Here is a 23,096-nt window from a genome sequence, read left to right on the forward strand (position 1 = left end):
AGTTCACAGTGTAAGACGTGCTAACTGAACAGTTAACCCCACCTACTTTAATCACCAGCGGAAGAGTAGAGAGCGAGAGAGAGAGAACGAAAAGGGGAGATAGAGGATACAAAAGGTCCTACAAGAAGGTTTTTGTGTTTCCTTCTATTTCCTGTGTTCTGTGGTTTGCATATGGTCTTACACGCAGGTCTGACAAACGAGCATGCAACGTCTCTCTAACTGAAAGCCCCTTTCATGTAAGCTTCCTTCTTATCAAGGCACAAACATTTTAGCTGTTTCTTTTTTCATTTTAAAAGGAAAGCAAATGCATTTATCATCACGCTTAATAAATGCAAAGGTAATTATTAAAGCATGTCTGTTTATTAAGGAAACTACTGTTGAGGCACTGTGGAGGGCAGCATTCATTCAACATATGCAAAAAAAAAAAAAAATTGTATCCACATTATTTGCATTTGTGAAGTGATGCTATCTCAGATGGTGATACACTCTCTCTCTCTCTCTCTCTCTTTTTCAGGTGTGTGTGTGTGTGTGTGTGTGTGTGCGCAAGAGGAATTTCCATATACAAGGCTATTAGATGTTAGATAGTATGTCCTTTCCATAGGAAGTTTTTAAAATTTCCCTTTCTCGCTCTCTAGGAATAAGTAAAAATAAAAGCATTCTATTTGAGGCAAAGACGACTTCACTTCCTGGTTTTGGATCCCCAAACTGCTCAAAATGGGCAGGTCAAAAAAGAGACAACGTTGACTCTGCATATAAAGCAGAATGTAAGAATTCTTTCGAAACCATGTAGTAGTTTCCCACCAATGCCAAAGTAGCTCAACACCTAAAAATAAACCATCCACATCAAATGGATAAAAAAATATGGCATCAGATGACACTATCTAAATATCTTTGGTGTACAGAGAAAAGGCTGAAGTAGAGTAATGTAACACTGTAGTGGTTTCTATGTGTACAGTGTTGATCGTTGATTGAGAATATTATTATAGAGGCAATTAGGTGCCAATGGTACATTTAATTAAAACGAGACAAGTAGAAGGATACAAAATATTAATAGAGTGGCTGAAAAACGAAAGCAAAAATTCAGTATCCTCGGTGTAGCTGTAAGAATATTTACCAAGAAATCACTGGGAAGAACACTGAGTCTTGACAGTCACCCCTGAAACAGGAAACCAATCATTTCCTCTCAGATGTTGGGTGAGAAGAAGAAAAAAACCCCACCTTTGATACAAGCTCACTACAAGGAAAAATGTGTTAACATTTCAGTGCCTGTCAGTGCATACAATAAAGAGCAATTCAAAATTGTGAATCAGAATGATGGCATGCATGTGTGTGTGTGTGTGTGTGTGTGTGTTTTCAGTTTTCACAGTGCAGAACGTGTGCAGCGGCGTTATATATTATTTTGCGGGTTTCAGTTGATAATTAACCTTTGACAAGGCGAGTAAAAATAGGTAACTTTTGAAACCTGGTGAGTGGGAAGACCAGTAAAGTACACCAGAGTCTTTGTCATGTTCATGGAAGCAGTTTGAGACAGCATGTGCTTTGTGACATGGTGCATTGTCATGGCAGGAAGTAGGCATTAGAAGATGGGTAAATTGTGACCATGGTTATCAACAATACTTCGATACGCTGTGGCATACTTGCAATTGGTATTAAAAGGCCTAATGTGTGCCAAGAAAGCATTCCCCACACCATTACACCATCACCACCAGCAGCAGCCTGATCTGTTGACAAAAGGAAAGTTGGACCTATGGACTTATCCTGTTGGTGCCAAATTCTGACCCTGTTATCTGCATGTCTCAATACAAAGACTTTCAGCAAATCATGTGACATGTTTCCAATCACTGCTGTCCAGTTTCAGTGAACCCATGGCCTCAGGTTCCTGTTCTTGGCTGACAGGATTGGAAAAATATGGTCTTCTGCTGTTGTAGCCTACATTAGTTAGTAAGGTTTGATGTGTTGTGCATTCTGAGATGCTTTTCTGCTCATCATAGTTGTAACAAGTGGTTATTTCTCATCTCATCTCATTATCTCTAGCCGCTTTATCCTGTTCTACAGGGTCGCAGGCAAGCTGAAGAAGTCGCCAGGTCATCACAGGGCTGACACATAGACACAGACAACCATTCACACTCACATTCACACCTACGGTCAATTTAGAGTCACCAGTTAACCTAACCTGCATGTCTTTGGACTGTGGGGGAAACCGGAGCACCCGGAGGAAACCCACGCGGACACGGGGAGAACATGCAAACTCCGCACAGAAAGGCCTTCGCCGGCCATGGGGCTCAAACCCAGAACCTTCTTGCTGTGAGGCAACAGCGTTAACCACTACACCACCGTGCCGCCCCACAAGTGGTTATTTGAATACTTATTTTCCAGAATTTCATGTCTGATGCAAAGATTAACTTACCATGTTCCACATGATTTTATAGATTGTGCTGTGGCTACATGACTGGCTGATTGGACAACTGCATGAATGTACAGGTGTTCCTATTAAAGGGGAATTTGAGTGTAAATGTTACTTTATCACATTTGTGAACGTCAACATTCACTACTGCAGTGGTACCGTGGTGTAGTGCTGTTGCCTCACAGCAAGAAGGTTCTGGGTTCAAGCCCAGTGGCCAACGGGGGCCTTTCTGTGTGGAGTTTGCATGTTCTCCCCGTGTCTGTGTGGGTTTTCTCCAGGTGCTCCGGTTTCCCCCACAGTCCAAAGACATGCAGGTTAGGCTAATTGGCGACTCTAAATTGACTATAGGTGTGAATGGTTGTTTGTCTCTATGTGTCAGCCCTGCGATGATCCGGTGACTTGTCCAGGGTGTACCCTGCCTCTCGCCCTTAGTCCGCTGGGATAGGCTCCAGCTTGTCCATGACCCTGGACAGGATAAATGGTTATGGCGGATGGATGGACAGTCACTACTTTTATATCCACAAAATATTCCAGTTTTTGCCTTTATTCCGGAACAGACAATATTCCTACTAAAGCTACAGTCACACTACAGCTCGTGATGCTTTGTGATGTTTTATTGATGAAAATGAGGCATTTTGGTAACAATGCATGGCAATATACAGGTGAGCTAAAAGTTGTGGTCACACAGCAGCCAAATACTTGACTGACACACCTTCGCATGCTTGAGACGGCCACGCTCACTCACAGGACCCAGTTGTTATGGAAAACACCTGATGCTGATTTGAGTGCAATCAGGACACGCATATAAGGATACTGTTTTCACAGAGACTTTATGAAGTATTATCATTATCACTGTCACATTTGTTTCGAGCCATGTTTATGACTCTGCTTTCAGTTTTGCTTTTGGTTTTGTTACTCTGAACTTGCCTCACATTTTGTGTTTGTAAATATTACGCCTGCTAATAAACACTCTTCCTGCACTTAGATCCGTCTACTGCCACATACCTGACAGAATACTTTGCAAAGTCTCTATGAAAACAGCATCCTTATATGTGCATCCTGATTACACTCAAATCAGCATCAGGTGTTTCCCATAATGACTGGGTCTCAAGAGCACACACAACATGCTCCAAAGGATCCCTGAATGTAAATGTATTTTTCAAGTCACGGTGAAGGTTAGGCTATGCCGAGCCACTGTGTTGATGACCGCGAGCATCTGGTACATGGATTTGAGACAAATACATCTCAAGAGGCTTGACAAAGGTTCCCTGAGCTTCAGGAAATATTCCCAAACTCACCTGTGAGTATTCGTCACTTAGTTTGCCGACGAAAACATCACCACCAAATTTCAATGCATGCACTGAATTTTTTCATGACATTTTTGGCCACTCACTTGGTGGAGACACACCAAAAAACAACTCGGGAAACTCGGAGAACAATCGCTGTGCATCACATGATTGGTGGTGATGCTACCAATTAGGCTTGCACGGTATACCGGTACCAGTATAGTATCGCGGTACTGAGGCATTTAAAACGGTACTATACTGCATTTGTAAAGTATCGGTACTTGCAAAAGCGCGGCAAACTCACCACGTGACTTCGCGTTGTAACTAGGCTACAGCTGAGTGGAGCAGGAGAGGAGAATGGCTGCTGCACCTGTCAATCCCCTAGTTGACAAACCAGGAGCGTGAAGTGCAATATGGAAGTATTTTGGCTTTACCCCAGATGCGGAAGGCCAACCAATAAACTCAGATGCACCCGTTTGCAAACGGTGTTTAAAAACATGTCTGGCGAAGGGCGGCAACACCTCCAACTTTGCTAAACACTTAAAAGACAACCACCCAGACCTGCACGCAGAGCTCAGGGAACGACAGGTAACTCATGAACTGTAATGGTTTTTTTTTCTTAAAATTCCAGGGAGCCATTAAGCTTAAAATATTTTTGGGAAGTGAGCAAGTCACGTCAGGCCAAAAAAGTCACAACTTTGCATGTATAACGGCATACGCCTTCAATAGCGGAGAATGCAACATGCAGGCTACCCTTTTCAAATGCAATAGCTCAGTAGCCTAGTTAATAGTTCAATGTGCACTCACAGCGACCAACCACATTTCACATTTTCCAATATTGTACACCTAAAAAGTTTGATTCAGTTCGTAACACCCTCACTCAAAGACGATCAGTAGTCTTTCACAAAACAAATTTAGTGATGTGTCGGAGAACCGGCTCTCTGAAATGACAACGGGAGCAGCGATCGCAGGCTGCTTGTTAGGAGCCGTAGGTGCTGCACTGTCTCTCGCTCCCTCATGCCGTGCGCTGCTGCACGGAGACCAGTAAGGTTTTTTTTTTCCCTTTCGGTGCCTCATCTCGTCACACTCTCCCATGCGAGAACTCCGCAGATACAACATTGACCAATCAAGTGTAGCTTTCATTTAAAAAGAAGCGGAGGGGAAAATTAGAAAGGGGGAATTTTCTCACACACACTAAGGTTGACTGTATTTGGAAAATAAAGCCATACTGTAAATGATACACATTTCATTGCATGTATGCCTATTTTACATTAGAAATTCAGGTTGCATGTATTGCATTGTTTGGAGAGAAATTGGGCTAATGAATTAGGATCTGGTTTGTACCTGCTGAATGAATTTTATAGGCTACTCGAGAGGACAACGCCGTCAATAATAATAAAAATGAAACAATTGAAAAAGTTGTGACAGAGTTTTCTGACATATAGTCTACATATAGTCTTCATGCCGCCACTAACTTTCGATCTGAGCTGACGTTTTGGCAATCTTGATGGTCAAGTGCATATATTATACAGCGTAACAGCCCTGAGAGCGCGAGGCTATTTTCCCCCATCGCGCGCTTCTGCCCGCGCTTTGAATTTTTAACCACAATCTGAGATGCATTCATGTTTTCACTCCTCCTTTACCAGAAAACACACAATTTGTGCCATTAATAAAGAGATGCAGGTTGTTTCCCTGCCTGCTCTTTTCACGCAATGGCAATAGGACAAAATAAAAAAAGAGATGAGTGACTATGAACAGTCAAGAGAACTGAGTGCTGCACAGGACCCCCTAGCCTGGTGGGCTCAACATGAGGCTGATCTTCCCATCCTGGCTCAGTTTGCACATCAATATATGTGCATTGCAGCCACAAGCTGTGCTTCAGAACGCGTGTTCAGCACATCTGGAAACATATGCAGTCCAAGGCGTTCTAGGTTGAGTGAGGAAAATTTAGACATGTTGGTTTTCTTGGCCAAGAATTTGAAAAACACAAAATGCCTGAGACAGACTCAGTAGTACTACTCCAAAAGAATTAGCAAGCGAGGGAGAAGGGTGAGGTTTAAGTTGACAGATGTTGGTGTAAACTGTTTATTGGTTCTCGTTACTCTAGTTTGATTCCTTTTATTTAACTGTTCTAAAATTGCTGTTGTTACGATTTTCTATTAATAAAGTCAGTAATGACATTTTCTGCGTTCTCTTTTTTTATTTGAAAAAGTATCAAAAAGTATCGAAGTATCGAAATACATTTTTGGTACCGGTACCGGTACCAAAATATTGGTATCGTGACAACACTACTACCAATCTTTCATTGCCAAGTATTTGCAAACCCATCACGAGCTGTAGCGTGACCAGGGCCTAAACTGTTTACATGGCCAGTGAAAATGAGTATTCCATTAATATTCCCTTTTACATGCAGCCATGAGTACTCTGATTGTCTAGTTAGTTTGTGTACAACGCACAGAGCTGACCATAAATAGGCAAGAGGCCGTGTGTCACAAACTTGCGCAAAAATCCCTATTGAGATGCATATTCCAAATGCGCTGTATACATGTCCAGAGAATGCTCCTAAAATCTGAAGAATACTAGCATATCCCACATGTCTTAATCGGAAAATGCTAAATTCTGAATAAGGCCAAATTTGAAATATCCAAACAGTATATGCTGTTTTTCATGACCCATATCAAATTCCAAATCTTGTCATATCCAGAATAATAGTGGAATATTAAGGAGTGTACACAGAGGAAGTGATTTTGCTCCTTGCCCATTGCTTTGGCACTGAAATTTTTCACTTGGGCTGTCCACATATAAAGCAATTCGCTTGTTGACATTCCAGGCTCTGGTACGTAGCTCTCTTGTATTTTTCCCACCCCCAAATGTTTCCAAGTGATACAAGCAGTAGCTGGCTAGTTCCCTACAAGGCCATAAATGTATAAAAAAAATAGAAATATATTGCTAGTGTATGCATATGAAGAGAGCTATGCTTCAACAGTGACACTTTACCCACATTTTAATTTATTTTAGTTCACAACTAGCACAGTTTATAGATCAAAGCCATAACTATTTCTGGAATGTTTTGTTAAGGCACATTTTATTCTGTCTGCCTAATTAACTGTTGAGATATCTAGTGAGCACAATGGCTAACTATATCACTGATTCTTCCTGTTGAGTTATGTCCATCCATTATCCATAACCACATGTCCTGTACAGAATTGCAGGCAAGCTGGAACCTATCCCAGCTGACTATGGGCAAGAGGCAGGGTACACCCTGGACAAGTCACCAGATTATCACAGGGCTGACACTTATGGCCCTTTTCCACTACCCTTTTTCAGCTCACTTCAGCTCGCTTCAGCTCACTTCAGCCCGACACGACTCGCGTTTCGACTACCAAAAACCAGCACAACTCAGCTCGCTTCAGCCCTGCTTAGCCCCTAAAACTCGCACCGTTTTGGAGTGGGGCTGAAGCGAGCCAAACCGTGCCGAGTGAGGCTGGGGACGTGAGCAGACACTCCCCTGTGCACTGATTGGTGAGGAGGAGTGTCCTCACATGCCCACACACGCCCCGCGAGCGCGCTGGGATCTGTAAACACCGTAAACCCGGAAGAAGGAGAAGAATTACGAATTACGAGAATTTCTGAAGCCTTATGCGCCTCGCCTCATCTATACGCTCTTGCCAGTATCTGTTGGCGTTGTCGGTGACAACAAGCCACAGCACCAAGACCAGCAACACTAACGACTCCATGTCCTCCATGTTTATTGTTTACTATTCGGGTCGTGAGACTACCGCTTAAAAGGTCACTGATGTCACTGTTTGCGCTGCTTAACGACATCACCTGACGTCCACCCACTTTCGCTAACTCCACCCAATGTGTCCACCCACTTCCAGCCAGCACGGTTCAGCGCGGTTGTAGTCGAAATGCAACTCCAACAGCCCCGCTCAGCCCGACTCAGCACGGCACGGCTCAGCCCGACTCAGCCGCGTTTGTAGTGGAAAAGCGGCAATAGAGACAAAGAACCATTCACAGTCACTTTAGAGGCACCAATTAGCCTAACCTGCATGTCTTTGGATCATGGGGGAAACCCACACAGACACGGGAAGAACATGCAAACTCCACACAGCAAGGACCCATCGGCTACTGGGCTTGAACCCAGAACTTTCTTGCTGTAAGGCAACAGTGCTAACCACTACACCACCATGGCCCCCTTGTTGAGGTATGTGTTCTCATTTATTGTATTATTTTAGGTTGAAATTATTGTTGTTTTTGTATGCATGGGAAATTCATTGGTGGGCATTTTTTTATGTGGTGACATGCATTTCATGCGTCCTGGTGTGGGCGGGGAAAAGTTTTATGTATGATGAGCTACATTTTACAGATAACCCCATGTTTGTTTTTGCTGCTGTTATGCTTACTGTGAATGGAACAAAATAAAAGTGCAGACTAAATAAAATGTAGACCCTTCTGTTCAAATGTATGACCAAAATATAAGAAACATAAATATGGAGGCAAACAACAGAAAACTCAACAGGTTATGGGCCCAGGAGGAAGATCACAGACATTAGTGTTCGATGGAGATGAAAATAACTATGAACTTTGAGAAGCAAAATTCTTTGGTCACCTGCGACTACTGGGCTTAAAAGAAATGATACTCTCTACCGTGGATGTTGATGAAGAAAAGAATGAAGAATGCTATGCATAGCTAATCCAATTCCTTGATGACAAACGCCTGTTGTTGGTGATGAGAGAGGTGGTAGATGTTGGCAGAAAGGCCTTACAAATACTATGGAATCAGTACGCCAGCCAGGGTAAGCCCAGAATTATCACACTATATACAGAACTAACCTCGCTAAAGAAGGAGCCTGAAGAAACAGTGACAGACTATATTATTTGAGCCGTAAAGACATTAACCACCCTAAGAAATGCGAAGGAGGTAATTAGTGATGGACTGATTATAGCCATGATTCTGAAGGGTTTTCCAGAACCGTACAAGTCTTTCACCACAGCAGCGAGGAATTAATGTTTACCCAGTTCAAAAGTAAACTATGAAGTTACAAGGAAATGGAAAGGTTCGACCACAAAACAAAATCAGACAATGTGATGACAGTGGACATATCATCTGTTACATGCTATAGATGTGGAAACCGTGACCACACAGCGAGAGACTGCCACCAGAAAGGGACAACTAAATGATGCAACTACCACAGAAGTTCAACATACAGCGGCGAGACATGCAGGAGAAAAATCAAGCACAAAGATCATGCAAAACAAACTGTGGCAAGACAAGAAAAACACAAAGAACAACAAATATTTGTGTTCAAAGTCAGAGAGAGCTCCCACAATTTCATTGTACCCCACTGTGCAATGACAATAAAAAGTCTATTCTATTCTATTCTATTCTATTCTATTCTATTCTATTCTATTCTATGAAAACTGATACAAAAGCTAGTGTACCCTTGGAGTTGGTATTTACTGACTAAGCAGATCCCATTGAGCCAATTGCTCAAAATGGGTACAAGTATGCAGTCTCATTCAGAGATTACTTTTCAGGGGCAGTATCTGTTTACTTCCTTAAAAACAAGAGTGACATGACATTAGCAACAGAGAAATTCCTTGCAGACAGTGCACCATACAGCAGAGTCAAGTGTATGAGATCAGATAACAGTACAGAATACACAAGCAATGCTTTTTAGTCTCTTTTAAGGGATAGAGGCATAAGACATGAAACATCATCCCCTTACTCTACACATCAAAATGGTACTGCTAAGAGGCAGTGGCAGACCCTCTTTGAAATGGGAAGGTGCATGTTAATAGAAAACAGATTACCAAAAACATTGTGGAACTATGCTGTCCAAACTGCAGCACATATTCGAAATAGATGCTATAATGACAGAACTAAGAATACCCCATATTTCAAGTTAACAGGGAGAAAGATGGATCTGTCTGGTTTTTCAAGATACTTAGCATGGAATTCTTGGCATAATGTGAGATTCAGGATCTCACATGCTTGGAACCAGCATTGCTCTTCAGGGTCATAATCCTCCTGATCCATCAGATACTCCAGTGTGCCGTCCTTATGACGTGAGTTAAGGATTGTTCTTAAGATGCAAGCTGGTTGTCCATCAATATCAAGGGGTGCAGGTGGTGTGGTGGGGTGGGGCATTTGTAGCTAGTGGTCCAGGAATGACAGGTTTTAGGCATGATACATGAAACTTGGAGGAGAGTCAACAGTGGCATGGCAGGTTTAGCTTGAAGGTTACCTCATTTATACACTGCAGAATCTTATAGGGGCTAACATATCTGGCGTTGAGCTTTCTGCATCCCTGCATGTTCCTGATGTTCTTAGTGGACAACCAAACCTGATCACCTGGGTTCTACGGAGGAGTTTCTCCTCTGTGGCGGTCAGCAAATTGCTTGGTCCATTGGGCCACTTGTTCCAGATGTTGGTAGGTGCTCTCCCACACTTGCTCACTCTGCTTAAACCATTTATCTACTGCAGGTGCATCTGTGGGAGTAGCATTCCATGGGAACAGAGGTGGATGATAACCAAGCACACACTGGAATAGAGTCAAGTAGAGGAGGATGGAGTTTTGGGCATACTCGGTCTACAGGAGGAACTGTGCCCAATATTCTTGATTCTCCAGGCAAAATGACCATAGAAAACATCCTATCTCTTGGTTGGATCTCTCCACCAGACTATTGGCTTGTGGGTGGTAACCTGACGTGAGGCTAACAGAAACCCCAAGCTTCTCCATGAAGCTAGACCATACCTGTGATGTGAACTGGGTGCCACGGTCACTGACATTGTCCTCAGGTATCTCCAAGTATCTGAACAGTTGGCTGAAAACCAGTTCAGAACTTTCAAAAGCTGTGGGGAGCCCAGGCAGGGAAATTAGGTGTATACACTTTGAGAATCTATCAATAACCACCATGATAACTGTGTTCTCTTTGGATATGGGGAGGTCAGTGATGGAATCAATGGTGATGTGGGACCATGATTGTGAGGGGAAGGAATAGCATGAGTTTAACTGTCTGGATAGTGTGGGGCACCTTTGCTTGGGCACACACAGTACAGAAGGAGATGTACTAGTTAATGGGCTACATGGATTTGAAGGAGGTATTCAGTAAGGGTAAGGCTTGTGGTCTGCCCCCACATCGCACCTATGACTGCGCTATCGATCTCCTTCCTGGTACTTCCCCTCCACATAACCGCATCTATCCTCTGTCACAAACTGAGCAAGCCACTATGGAGGATTATGTGCAGGAAGCACTGAAACAGGGGTACATCCACCAGTCCACCTCACCAGCCTTCTTTGTGGAGAAGAAATGGGGTGGTCTTCAACCATGTATTCACTATAGAGGTCTTAACCAAATCACGATGAAATGCCCTTATCCTCTTCCACTGGTTCCTTCAGCCCTAGAACAGCTACACACAGCCAGAATCTTCTTTAAGATAGACCTACACAGTGCTTACAACCTGATCTGAATCAGAGAAAGGGACTAGTGGAAGACAGCCTTCAGCACCACCGCCAGCCATTTTGAGTACCAGATGATGCCATATGGTCTCTCTTCAGCACCCAGTGTCTTCCAATGCCTGATAAATGACGTGCTCTGAGACTTTTTGGGGAGATTTGTCATGGCATACATAGACGACATCCTGATCTACTCCCCAGATGAAGAGAGCCATCTCAGACATGTCATATCGGTGCTTACCTGTTTTCTAGAAAACCACCTGTATGTGAAAGCTGAGAAGTGTGAGTTTCATGTGTGTCAGATCTCCTTTTTGGGGTACATAATCAGCTCGGAAGGAGTCAGTATGGACCAGTCCAAAGTGTCTGCCATCATGTCCTGGCTTGTGCCATTTTCTGTCAAGGAACTTCAGCATTTTCTGGGTTTCACCAACTTTTATCAGCGACTCATCAGGAACTTTAGCACCATCACCGCACCACTGACTTCCCTTCTAAAGAACAAACTCTAACGCCTCCAATGGACTCCAGCAGCTGAGGAGGCCTTCATGGAACTCAAGACCGCTTTCACTAAGGTCCCCATTCTTCAGCATCCCGATCCAATGCAACCTTTCATTGTGGAAGTGGATGCATCCGAGACCAGGGTAGGAGGCATCCTCTCCCAACACTTTGGTGAAAAGCTCAAACTTCACCCCATGGCATTCTTCTCCAAGAAGCTTAAACCCACAGAGAGGAATTATGACATTGGCAACAGAGAACTTCTGGTGATTAAGTTAGCCCTGGAGGAGTGGAGACATTGGCTGGAGGGAGCCACGCACCCTTTAGTTATCCTCACAGATCTCAAAAACCTTGAATATCTCAAGAAGGCAAAAAGTCTCAACCCATGCCAGGCTAGATGGGCGTTGTTCTTCACATGCTTCCACTTCACGATTTCATTCCGTCCTGGCACTAAGAATACCAAGGCAGATGCTCTGTCCAGGATTCACAGCACCTCTCCACACAAATCTGAAACTCACCACATCTTAGCACCTGAATGTTTTGTTCAGGGCATCACATGGGACCTGGACAGGGAGATAAGGGATTCTCAACCATGGACACCCCCGGAAAACCCCAGAAAGACCCCCAGGTCTCCTATATGTCCTGCACAACCTCAGAGGCAGGCTCATTACTTGGGCTCATGTATCACCTGCCACTGGTCACCCTAGCAGTCACCGCACACATCAGCTGCTCAGAAACAAGTACTGGTGGGGGAACATGATAACAGAAATCAACTATTTTGTTTCCTTGTGTTCCAAATGTGCTGTGACCAAGGTGCCACAAACTCCACCCACCGGAAATTTATGTCCTTTTCCAGTACCCCAAAGACCCTGGTCTCACCTGACAGTAGATTTCATCACCAACCTACCACCATCCCAAAGCAATACGACCATACTGGTCATCATAGACAGATTCTCCAAGGCCCTCAAACACATCCTGTTACCAGGATTACCCACAGCCTTCCAAACCACCAAACTCATTTTCCAGTACATCCTCAGATATTTTGGCATCCCAGAGGACATTGTAAGTGACCACAGGCCACAGTTCATCTCCTGACTCTGGTCTTGTTTTATGGAGCAATTAGGAGTCTCAGTAAGTCTTACCTCTGTGTACCACCAACGGGCAGGTCAAACAGGCCAACCAGGAAGTGGGGTGCTTCCTATGTCTCTTCTGCATGTGGAACCAGGGGGACTGGGCATGATTCCTCCCTTGGGCCGAGTATGCACAAAATTCACTCAAGCACTCAGCAACACAACTCACCCTGTTTCAGTGCATACTCCGCTATCAACCTCCCTGTTCCCATGGGATGATGCACCCATTCAAATACAAGCAGTTGATGACTGGTTCTCTCTGAGCCAACAAAATTGGGAGGAGGTCCATTAATGAATTGAAGAAGTCAACACCAGGTATAAGAGGTATGCTGACAAGCACAGGAGCAAGAATCCAGAATACTTTCTGGGCGACTGGGTATGGGTCTCCACAAAGGACCTGAAGGAGCCCAACACCTGTAAAAAACTTCAAGCATGATACATTAGACCATTCAAGGTTCTTCGTCACAAAAACGAGGTGTCCTACAGACTTGACCTCCCATCCCACAGCTGTATAGCACCCACGTTCCACATATCCTGCCTAAAGCCAGCCATTCAAGGCCCTCTGTCAGATAATACACCCACGCAGGAACCTACCCCCCTAAACATAGAAGGGGAACCCATCTACCAGTTAAGCAAGATCCTCAACTCCAGATGTAGACAAGGACAACTGGAGTATCTAGTTGATTGGGAAAGCTATGGACCTGAGGAGTGAAGCTGGGTAGAAGCTAAGGACATTCTTGACCCTCTCCTGACACAGGAGTTCCACAGGCTGTACCCAAACAAACCAGCACCCAGGGGGAGAGGGCCTCCCAGAAAGACTGTAGCTCCCAGAGGGAGCTCTTCAGGGGTTTTCTGTCAGCAACAGCATTGAGAATGCTAGCTTGAAACAGCCTACAAACATGGACACTTCAAACTACACTTTCCATGAATCACAGTGCCCTCTGTTCCCTATCTATTAATTACACCTGTCACTCATTTCCCTGTCGATCAGTCTCAGCTATTTAAAGCCCTCAATCATGCTTACCTAACGCAAAGTATCATTCAGTGTTTTCTTTCTTGTCGTACCGAGCCATTCACAGTTTGTCTGACCTCTCGTATTCTCTACCATATTCTTGCTTTCTCCAACCTCGTCTTCTCGCCCTGCCTAAGATATCCTGTCTGCCAATCAACCGACCACTGCCCGTTTCTCTGACCACGATTCTCGTCTTCCAATTTGGCTTTGTCTACAGTTTTTTTCTCCTGTTCTCCCATGTGTCTACACCATAAGTGCCTGCACCCTGACAACCTGCATGTCTTTGGACTGTGGGGAAAACCGGAGTACCCAGAGGAAACCCACGCAGACACAGGGAGAAAATGCAAACTCCACACAGAAAGACCCCTGTCGGCCACTGGGCTTGAACCCAGAACCTTCTTGCTGTGAGGTGACAGTGCTAACCACTACACCACTGTGCTGCCCTTGGATAAAACCCATTTATGAAAATAAAGATACAAATACAAGTAATATAAAATATATATTTAGGCACTGCCTGAAAGTGGAGCTTCCAATGAGCGTAAAATGTGTTAGTAAATAACCCTACACAATCTTTTGAAAAAGCAAATTAAAAATAAGCACTAGATTTAAAAAAAAAAAAAGCATCTATCTTATGTGAATAAAGATACAAATTTCCTTGTCTGGTGGTCAAGTTTTCGTGAGATACATTGCCCTGCACTTATGATTGGGTTCCCTTTGGTGGTACACATTCATCGTTCGTATGGACGTCATACAGTCACAAAAGCCATCAAAAACCATGCTGATGCATTACCATATACTCTTAAGTATGGAGCTTATGTCCACTATAATTCTGCATTATTAACTTTTCAACAAGTTTGTGGTTTTGCTTGTGTGTTATTACTGTAGATAATTTAGTTTCATTGATGTGAGTTTGAACCATTTCTGAGTTGGGTCTGTGCCACACTCAGGCCTGCACCAATAGACGAGTGTTAACAGTATTCTTTGTTAACCTGGAAAGACTGCAAATATGTTTTGGCATAGATTTGTATAACTGGTCAGATCTGCTTTCTAAAAAGAAAAAAAAAACACTGGGTTGGTTCTTTTATGTATGGATATAGATGCATACTCTGATAGCTGTCCTCTTGATGGTGGACTGCAGAAGGTTCTCAGGGAGTGGGTTGTTGATGAGTTGCATACACAATCTGCTGTACTTCATCATGACTCCTGTTTCCATTCCATATGTCTGGTGTGCATTCCTGATTGTTCTGTATATACAAAGCCTCTGTGTATAAATCATCTGAAGGTACATGATAGATGTTATTTTCCTCTTTTGGAAATTCCTGGATCTTTCCTTTTGTTGTGGTACTCAATGGCTTTGGAGAGAACCTTGCATTCTAGAGAGGAGAAAGAGATGTTTTTAATGTTGTATAAAAAATGTAAGAGTAAGAAACAATACCATGTGCTCATGAAGCTTACTTTGTGTCTGCGGCTGTTAGCTTTTCTTAAACCTGAAGAAAAATGGTTTTATGTATTATTAAACGTAAAATTGTCAATTTTAGATTACCATGTGACAGCTCATAATGCATAAATACAACACTCACATCGATTTATGCACATGAAAGAGATCAACATCACAATCAGGGCCAGGCCGGGTATTCCAAAGCAGATGAAGACATACAGAAGCCAGCGGACATCCGAGACCGTATCTGAAATTCCACTGGTGTTGTTTGTATTGGCGTGGTCACTGGAGTCTATGGACGACAATTAAACCTCATGATTTTCAGCTCCTATTATATTCTAACTAATACAGTATCAGCTTCATCAAAATTAATTTCCAATATTTTACAGATTCGGATCCATCCCTTACCTGAAACATTGACTTTAATGTTGTGGCTTTCTGATGAAAAGTTTGATGTGGAAATCTTACATCTGTAAGTACCAGTATCATCTGTTGATATTTTCCTGAAGCTCAAATATGAGATGATGCCATTCAACCCTGCTGGTTCTTGTGCAATTTTTACTTGATTTGATCCAATGATGTCTGTATATTTGTTTTTAGCACCAATTTTATACCATTTAAAAACAGGAATCTCTTTACAATATGTCACAGGGCACGTGATGTTTAACTGGTGTTCTCTGGAGGCCGTGTAAACAGTGTTCTTCCGAACTTTGGTTTCAGGGATGCATGAACCATCTTGACCTACAGGAAACAAATGGAATTCATCTTATTCTTAAAACAACACCCAAAAAAAAAAATGCAATAAAAAAGTTACTGCACGCTGAACATTTATAATTTTTTGTTTGTACTTGATTATAAATTCTTTTTTTAATGCAGAGGAAGAAGACAAAACTGAAAGTTTGACAGTAAGATTTAAAACAAAGTGTGATGATGTCAATGAAGAGACACAAGTCTTACTTTTAGGCTTTGTTAATTATTTTACACGTGTGGCAGTGGGGGTGTGGCCTAGCGTCAGTCTGTGAATGGAGGGTGGGGCCAGGGAAGGTGAGTGGCAAAGTCAATGCACCTGTGGTTGTGTTGTTGCAGTGACAGAGGAGAGAAAAGGAGAGAGAGAGAGCAGAGAGAGAGAAGTTCTCCCAACCAGAACACGTGTATGACCGTGTGTGAGCAGCAAGTGAGTAAAGCTGAAAAGCAGGAAAATAAGGAAAATAAAGTGTGTGTGTGTGTGAGTGTGAACATCAGCTCCCGCCTGCCATGCTTCTGCACTCCACCCACATCAGGGACATATTACAACATGTATACAAGCATACATCAATACCAGCTCTGAATACGTGTTCATATGTGCAATTTAGATCCATGAGACTCTACATGTCTTTTACATGAAATACAAATTGAGCCACTGAAGCAGTTTGTCATTGGGTATGGCCTGAGGGTTTATCTTTATGACACAAGATGAAACAAATGAAACTGCAACAAGAGTTAAAAAGCAGATATGGACACAGTCCCTGCTCAGTCAGCCAATGTCTAGATAGATAGATAATTTACTGATGTGTTATTATTATTATTAGTCGTAGTAGTAGTAATTGAATTATTATTTTCCATCCATCCGTTATCTGTAGCCACTTATCCTATGCAGGGTCACGAGCAAACTGGATCCTATCCCAGCTGACTATGGGTGAGAGGTGGGGTACACCCTGGACAAGTCACCAGGTCATCACAGGGCTGACACATAGACACAGACAACCATTCACACTCACATTCACACCTACGGTCAATTTAAAGCCACCAATTAGCCTAACCTGCATGTCTTTGGACCGTGGGGGAAACTGGAGCACCCGAAGGAAACCCATGCAGACAAGAGGAGAACATGCAAACTCCGCACAGAAAGGCCCCACCAGCTACTGGGCTCGAACCCAGAATGTTCTTGCTGTGAGGCAACAGTGCTAACCATGCCGCCACATTATTATTATTATTATTATTATTATTATTAAGAAGCCAGGTGTTTTGAACTATTAATACAGTGTGTTATTATTTTCTGGAGAAATTATTGCTGTCATAGCTGTTTCTTTTTGTTGATGTAATGCTGTCTCTTTTAGAATGGCGCAAGCTTAGATCGTGCAATCTCCATGAGACGTTAGGCGCCCCAAAATAACAGTGCCGGGAAACGAACGAGGTGTGTATTTTTGTGTACATGGAAATAAGTAACACTAAAAAATGTTGATAAAATGCAAAAATGATTATCAGTGTCAGCAGATGAGTTTGTGATTAAGCTAACAAACTCAGGTCAATGAATGATGATTCTTGGCAATTTTTGTAGACTTGCAAGTTGTGTGTGTACTGTACAACCCCAATTCCAAAAAAGTTGGGACACTGTTTAAAGGAATAGAAAATGTAAAGTAAATACATGCATGGATTGGTAGCTTGTAATATTGAGAGCCCATAAGAAAAGTTTCAGGCATGTTTGACCATTTATAAGAAAGTTATGAGCATTTTTGTATCACTGCTCTAATGCCACCAGGAGGCTGCCATGTTGCCTGTTGGAAGGGCGATGGGTGACGTCATGTGGGTGCAAGGCTGAGTGTATACTTCAGTACTCAAGGGGCAAAGCAAAAGGTCTACTAAGGTGACAATGTTGTTTTTTTTCACTATAGATCTGAAATAGTGTATCAGTGAGCTGCAACCCTGACTTATGGACAAACCTGAACTCTTTACCTGTAAAGTGAAGCTGAAACTGTGTTATATTACTCGTTAGCACGCTTAGCATGCTCTCGACTCATTCATGAAAAACTTCCTCATCAAGACATCCCCAGGCTAGCCTACCGTAATTACCATAGTAGGCAGTCCAACCCCTGCGGCAACGCAGAAAGAGGGTAAACAAACACTGCTTTACTATACAGGATTCATCTGAACGTTACAGCAGGATGCACTTGTATGAAAAAAGGCAGAAATATTGCCAGAAACACCTGAGCTGCTGGATTTATTTGGTAAAATTCATACGTGTAAAAGATACAGTATAAATAGCACCGAGGACAACACAAAGTATAAAATACACTTATTTCCAATGTGGTTTCCTTCTGATGACAGCAGGAAACAACAAAATATAAGAGACAATAATAAATTGACAAAATTGTATAAACAATGATGAAAGTCATAAACAAAAAAAATGCGCTAACTATATCACAGAGTGCAACTAGATTACAGAAATAGCACCAAAATGATTAAAATTTAGTTATATACACATCATAAAACTGGGTTTGGAATTTACTCCATAAAAACTGCTTCAGCTGATTCTTAAAATGATCATGTGTTTGACTAGATTGCACTGATTAAGGTCGGCTATTCCACAAACAAATTCCTGTATACCTAAAAGAACTCCGAATGGTTTCCGTAAAGTATGACGTCACTTACAATACACGGCTGTATTCAATAAAATGGACCACAGTGCCAGTGATACTTCACTGATTTCCTCGAGTATTTTGGACAATTACATGAATAATGATGATGATCATGATAAACAAGCATTACCATATCAATTAGTTACACACAAGTGAACAATATTTATAGAGTTGTTTTAGTTAGTCATTGCCGAGGCTTTTCTGACAAACACTGAATCAAAGCAAGACACGCCATAAACATCAAGCCACTTAGCTGCATCAGCAATTATTACGTTTATGCCCAAAGGAACTCAAAATAACATAGCATGCTTAATAAAAACTTAGGGAAGCCATAAAAAGTGTTTTCTTGCCCTTTGAACTTCTCTTTTGCGGACTACTGACCATGTTGTCTTGTTTGTCTTGTCCACTTTTTGGCTGAAGATTGTGGGAACCGCATCTGGATTCAGCAGTGGCTTGTACGGTATTCCTAATGCCCGGTGCATCCGAGTTGTTTGAGTGAAACAATTTTCTTCAAAATGTTCCGAGCACACGAGCTGCGTAAAGCAGTGTTTGTTTACCCTCCTTCTGCGTTGCTGCAGGTGTTGGACACTCTCCTACAGTAATTATGGTAGGCTAGCCTGGTGACATCTTGACGAGGAAGTTTTTCATGAATGAGTTGAGAGCATGCTAAGCGTGCTAACGAGTGCTTATGCTGCCAGGAACCTGTAAAAACTCATGCACTTGCTTCTTTAACAGATTTAGGTAAGTCAGATTGTATGCAGATCTGTTTGTAGGTTGTCTACCAAGGTTACAGTCCGCAGAACGAGGCCGTCATGGCAGCACTACTTGTACCGGGGATATAAATATGAAAAGTTATCTCCTTGCATTCAGTCACATAGAAATACATCAGCTGTTCACTCTTCCCTTGCTGTTTATCAGTGACATCGGTATTATTTTTCCCCCTCCACTTTTTTGTTAGAGAAATTGAATTTCAATTATTTTTTTCATATAAACTTTTAATGAAATAATCGCCAGCCAGGGGCAGCTTCAAGTCTTACTCACTATGTGGAGCTTCTGTGTCTTGCGCTCAAATGACGTCAGAGCACTGCCGGAAACGATCGGGGGGATTTTTCTGATTGGTTAAAATATTTGCGATGGCAGCCTCCATGAAATCATTCATTCTGCATAGACACTTGACTTTTGGAAATGGATATCTTAGTTGTGTGAAATCCTTATTTTCAATTATTCACATGAATCGTTAGTTTATATCATAATCTATCTTCATAACTGTATTTTAAAAATGGGTTTTCTTTTAAACTGTAAATAAAAACAGAATGTTATAATTTGTGAATCATGGAAACCCTATATTTCATTGAAAATAATACAAAGATAACATATCACATGTTGAAACTGAGAAATTGTATTGTTTTTTGAAAAATATCTGCTCATTTTGAATTTGATGTCAGCAACACGTTTCAGAAAAGTTGGGACGGAGCCATGTTTACCACTATGTTGCATCACCTCTACTTTTAACAACACTCTGTAAATGTTTGGGAACTGAGGAGACCAATTGCTGCAGTTTTGGAAGAGAAATGTTGTCCCATTCTTGCCTGATATACAATTTCGGTTGCTGAACAGTTTGGGGTCTCCTTTGTCATATTTTACGCTTCAGAATGTGCTAAATGTTTCAAATGGGAGACAGGTCTGGACTGCAGGCAGGCCAGTTTAGCACCCGGACTCTTTTACTATGGAGCCATGCAGTTTTAATATGTACAGAAAGAGGTTTGGCATTATTTTGCTGAAAGAAGGAAGGCCTTCCCTGAAAAATATTTTGTCTGGATGGCAGCATATTGCTCTGAAATGTGTTTATATTATTCAGCATTAATGATGCCTTCTCAGATGTACAAGCTCCCCATGTCATGTGCACTAATGCCCCCTCATACCATCACAGATGCTGGGTTTTTAACTGTGTACTGATAACAAGCTGGATGGTCCCTCTCCTTTTTAGCCTGGAGGACGTGGTGTCCATGATTTCTAAAAAGAATTTCTACTTTTGATTTGTCAGACCTCAGGACAGTTTTCCACTTCACCTCAGTCCATCGTAAAAGAGCTCGGGCCCAGAGAAAGTGGCAGTGTTTCTGGATATTGTTTATATCTGGTTTTAACTTGCATTTGTGGATGCAGTAATGAAGTGTTTTCACAGATGATGGTTTTCTGAAGTGTTCCTGAGCCCATACAGTGATTTCCATTACAGACACGTGTCTGCTTTTAATGCAGTGTCTCCTGAGGGCCTGAAGATCACAGACATCCAATGTCAGTTTTCAGCCTTGTCTCTTGCATACAGAGATTTCTCCAGATTCTCTGAATCTTTTAATGATATTATGGCCCATTGATGATGTGACCCTCAAATTATTTACAATTTTATATTGAGGAATGTTATTCTTAAATTGTTGCATTGTTTGATGGATGGATGAGCTGAGAACCAGGATAACATCTCAACGTGAGATCAGAGAGTGTTGTGCCCTGATTTTTATGGAAACCTGGACTACTGCAAGCCTGCCGGACCCGGCCATTGAACTACAGACCCACTCCATGCACCGCGGAGACCGCACATCTGCTTCAGGTAAAAACAAAGGTGGCGGTGTGTGTGTTTATGTTAACAACAGATGGTGTACAGACGTACAGGTGGTTGAAAAACACTGTTGTGCGGACATTGAAGTGCTGATGGTGAAGTGCAGACCCTTTTATCTACCGAGAGAGTTCAGTGCTGTGTTTATGCTAGCTGTTTACATCCCGCCGCGGGCCGACCACACTAGGATTATTACATGACATCATCGGCAAATACGAGACTACACACCCAGATGCTGTGTTCATCGTAGCCAGGGATTTTAATCATTGCAACCTCAGGACTGTGCTACCAAAGTACCATCAACACGTGAGCTTTCCGACAAGGGACAACAACATCCTGGACCATGTCTACAGCAATGTGAGGAATGGCTACAAGGCTGTGCTGAGAACCAGGATAACATCTCACTTTGGACAGTCTGACCACATCTCTGTGTTCCTCTACCCAGCTTACAAGGCCCTTCTCAAACAAGCCCCCCCAGTGAGTAAAACTGTTAAAGTCTGGAATGAAGAGACTGATCTGGTGCTCCAGGACTGCTTCAGTTCTACAAACTGGAATGTGTTTAAGACTGCTGCTTTGAGAGAAGACTGTTCTGTGGATTTAGAGGAATATGCATCTGTGGTCACCAGCTACATCAGCATGTGCATTAATGACATTGTCCCCACCAAGCGCTGCAAAATATATCCAAACCAAAAACCTTGGATTAACAGTGAAGTACGCTCCATGCTACATGCACACTCCACTGCTTTTGCCTCTGGCGACGCAGATGGATATAAAAAGGCCAGATATGACCTACTCAGATCCATCAGGGAAGCCAAGAGGCAGTACAGACTGAAGCTGGAAGGTTACTACAACACCTCAGACTCCAGATGCATGTGGCAGGGCCTGCAACACATCACCAATTTTCAGCAGAAGAACAGCAGGGTCACAGCCAACCACAACACATCACCAGATGAGCTGAACGAGTTCTATGCTCGCTTTGACACCCTCAACACCAACCAACACAGAGGGATTCTACCAACAGAGGCAGCACAGAGCTCTTCACCTGCTGTGACCATAACCGAGGTGAGCAAGGTCTTCAGGAGGACTAACCCCCAAAAGGCAGCCAGCCCTGACAACATCCCCGGCCATGCTTTGAGGGCCTGCTCCACACAGTTAGCAGAGGTCTTCACAGACATTTTCAACCTGTCCCTCTCCATGTCTTCTGTGCCCACATGCTTCAATACCACCACCATAGTGCCCCTCCCAAAGAAAAACAATATAACATGCCTGAATGACTATCGCCCAATTGCACTCACTTCAGTTGTAATGAAGTGTTTTGAGAGGATAGTCATGTCATACATCAAAAAGGACATCCCAGTCACAATAGACCCCCTTCAATTTGCATATCATCAGAACCGTTTAACTGATGATGCCGTCAATGCAGCCATCCACACAGCCCTATCACACCTGGAACACAGGGACACCTATGTTCGAATGCTGTTTGTGGACTACAGTTCAGCCTTCAACACTGTCATCCCCAGCAGACTGACAGAGAAGCTCTCCACCCTTGGACTGACATCCTCCGTCTGCTGCTGGGTCCTGGACTTTCTCACAAACAGACCCCAGGCTGTCAGAGTCGGTACCAGAATATCCAGCACCAAGACAGTGAGCACAGGGACCCCCCCAAGGCTGTGTGCTCAGTCCACTCCTGTACACCCTCTTCACCTACGACTGCACCCCCACCCAGAACAACACTTCCATCATCAAGTTCGCTGACGACACCACTGTCATTGGGCTGATCACTGGTGGAGATGAGAGCGCCTACAGGGAGGAGGTGGCTCAGCTGGTCTCTTGGTGCCAGGAAAATAACCTCTCCTTGAATGCTGAGA

The 23,096-nt window shown here is 42.9% G+C and overlaps 1 protein-coding gene across 1 annotated transcript in view; it reads right to left on the reverse strand.

Annotated features, from left to right (window-relative positions):
* Window positions 1-14,896: 14,896 nt before the first annotated feature.
* Window positions 14,897-23,096, reverse strand: part of LOC132892206 (uncharacterized) — a 57,303-nt gene continuing 49,103 nt past the window's right edge. The window contains exons 4-7 of the mRNA XM_060930600.1: window positions 15,634-15,966; window positions 15,368-15,517; window positions 15,243-15,274; window positions 14,897-15,160 (exon numbers count right to left, since the gene is read on the reverse strand). Coding sequence (XP_060786583.1) covers window positions 14,933-15,160; window positions 15,243-15,274; window positions 15,368-15,517; window positions 15,634-15,966 — 743 coding nt within the window. The 3' untranslated portion in view covers window positions 14,897-14,932. The remainder of the gene's footprint in view (window positions 15,161-15,242; window positions 15,275-15,367; window positions 15,518-15,633; window positions 15,967-23,096) is intronic.

Source organism: Neoarius graeffei, chromosome 9, assembly GCF_027579695.1.
Source record: "Neoarius graeffei isolate fNeoGra1 chromosome 9, fNeoGra1.pri, whole genome shotgun sequence".
NCBI classification, from domain to species: Eukaryota; Metazoa; Chordata; class Actinopteri; order Siluriformes; family Ariidae; genus Neoarius; species Neoarius graeffei.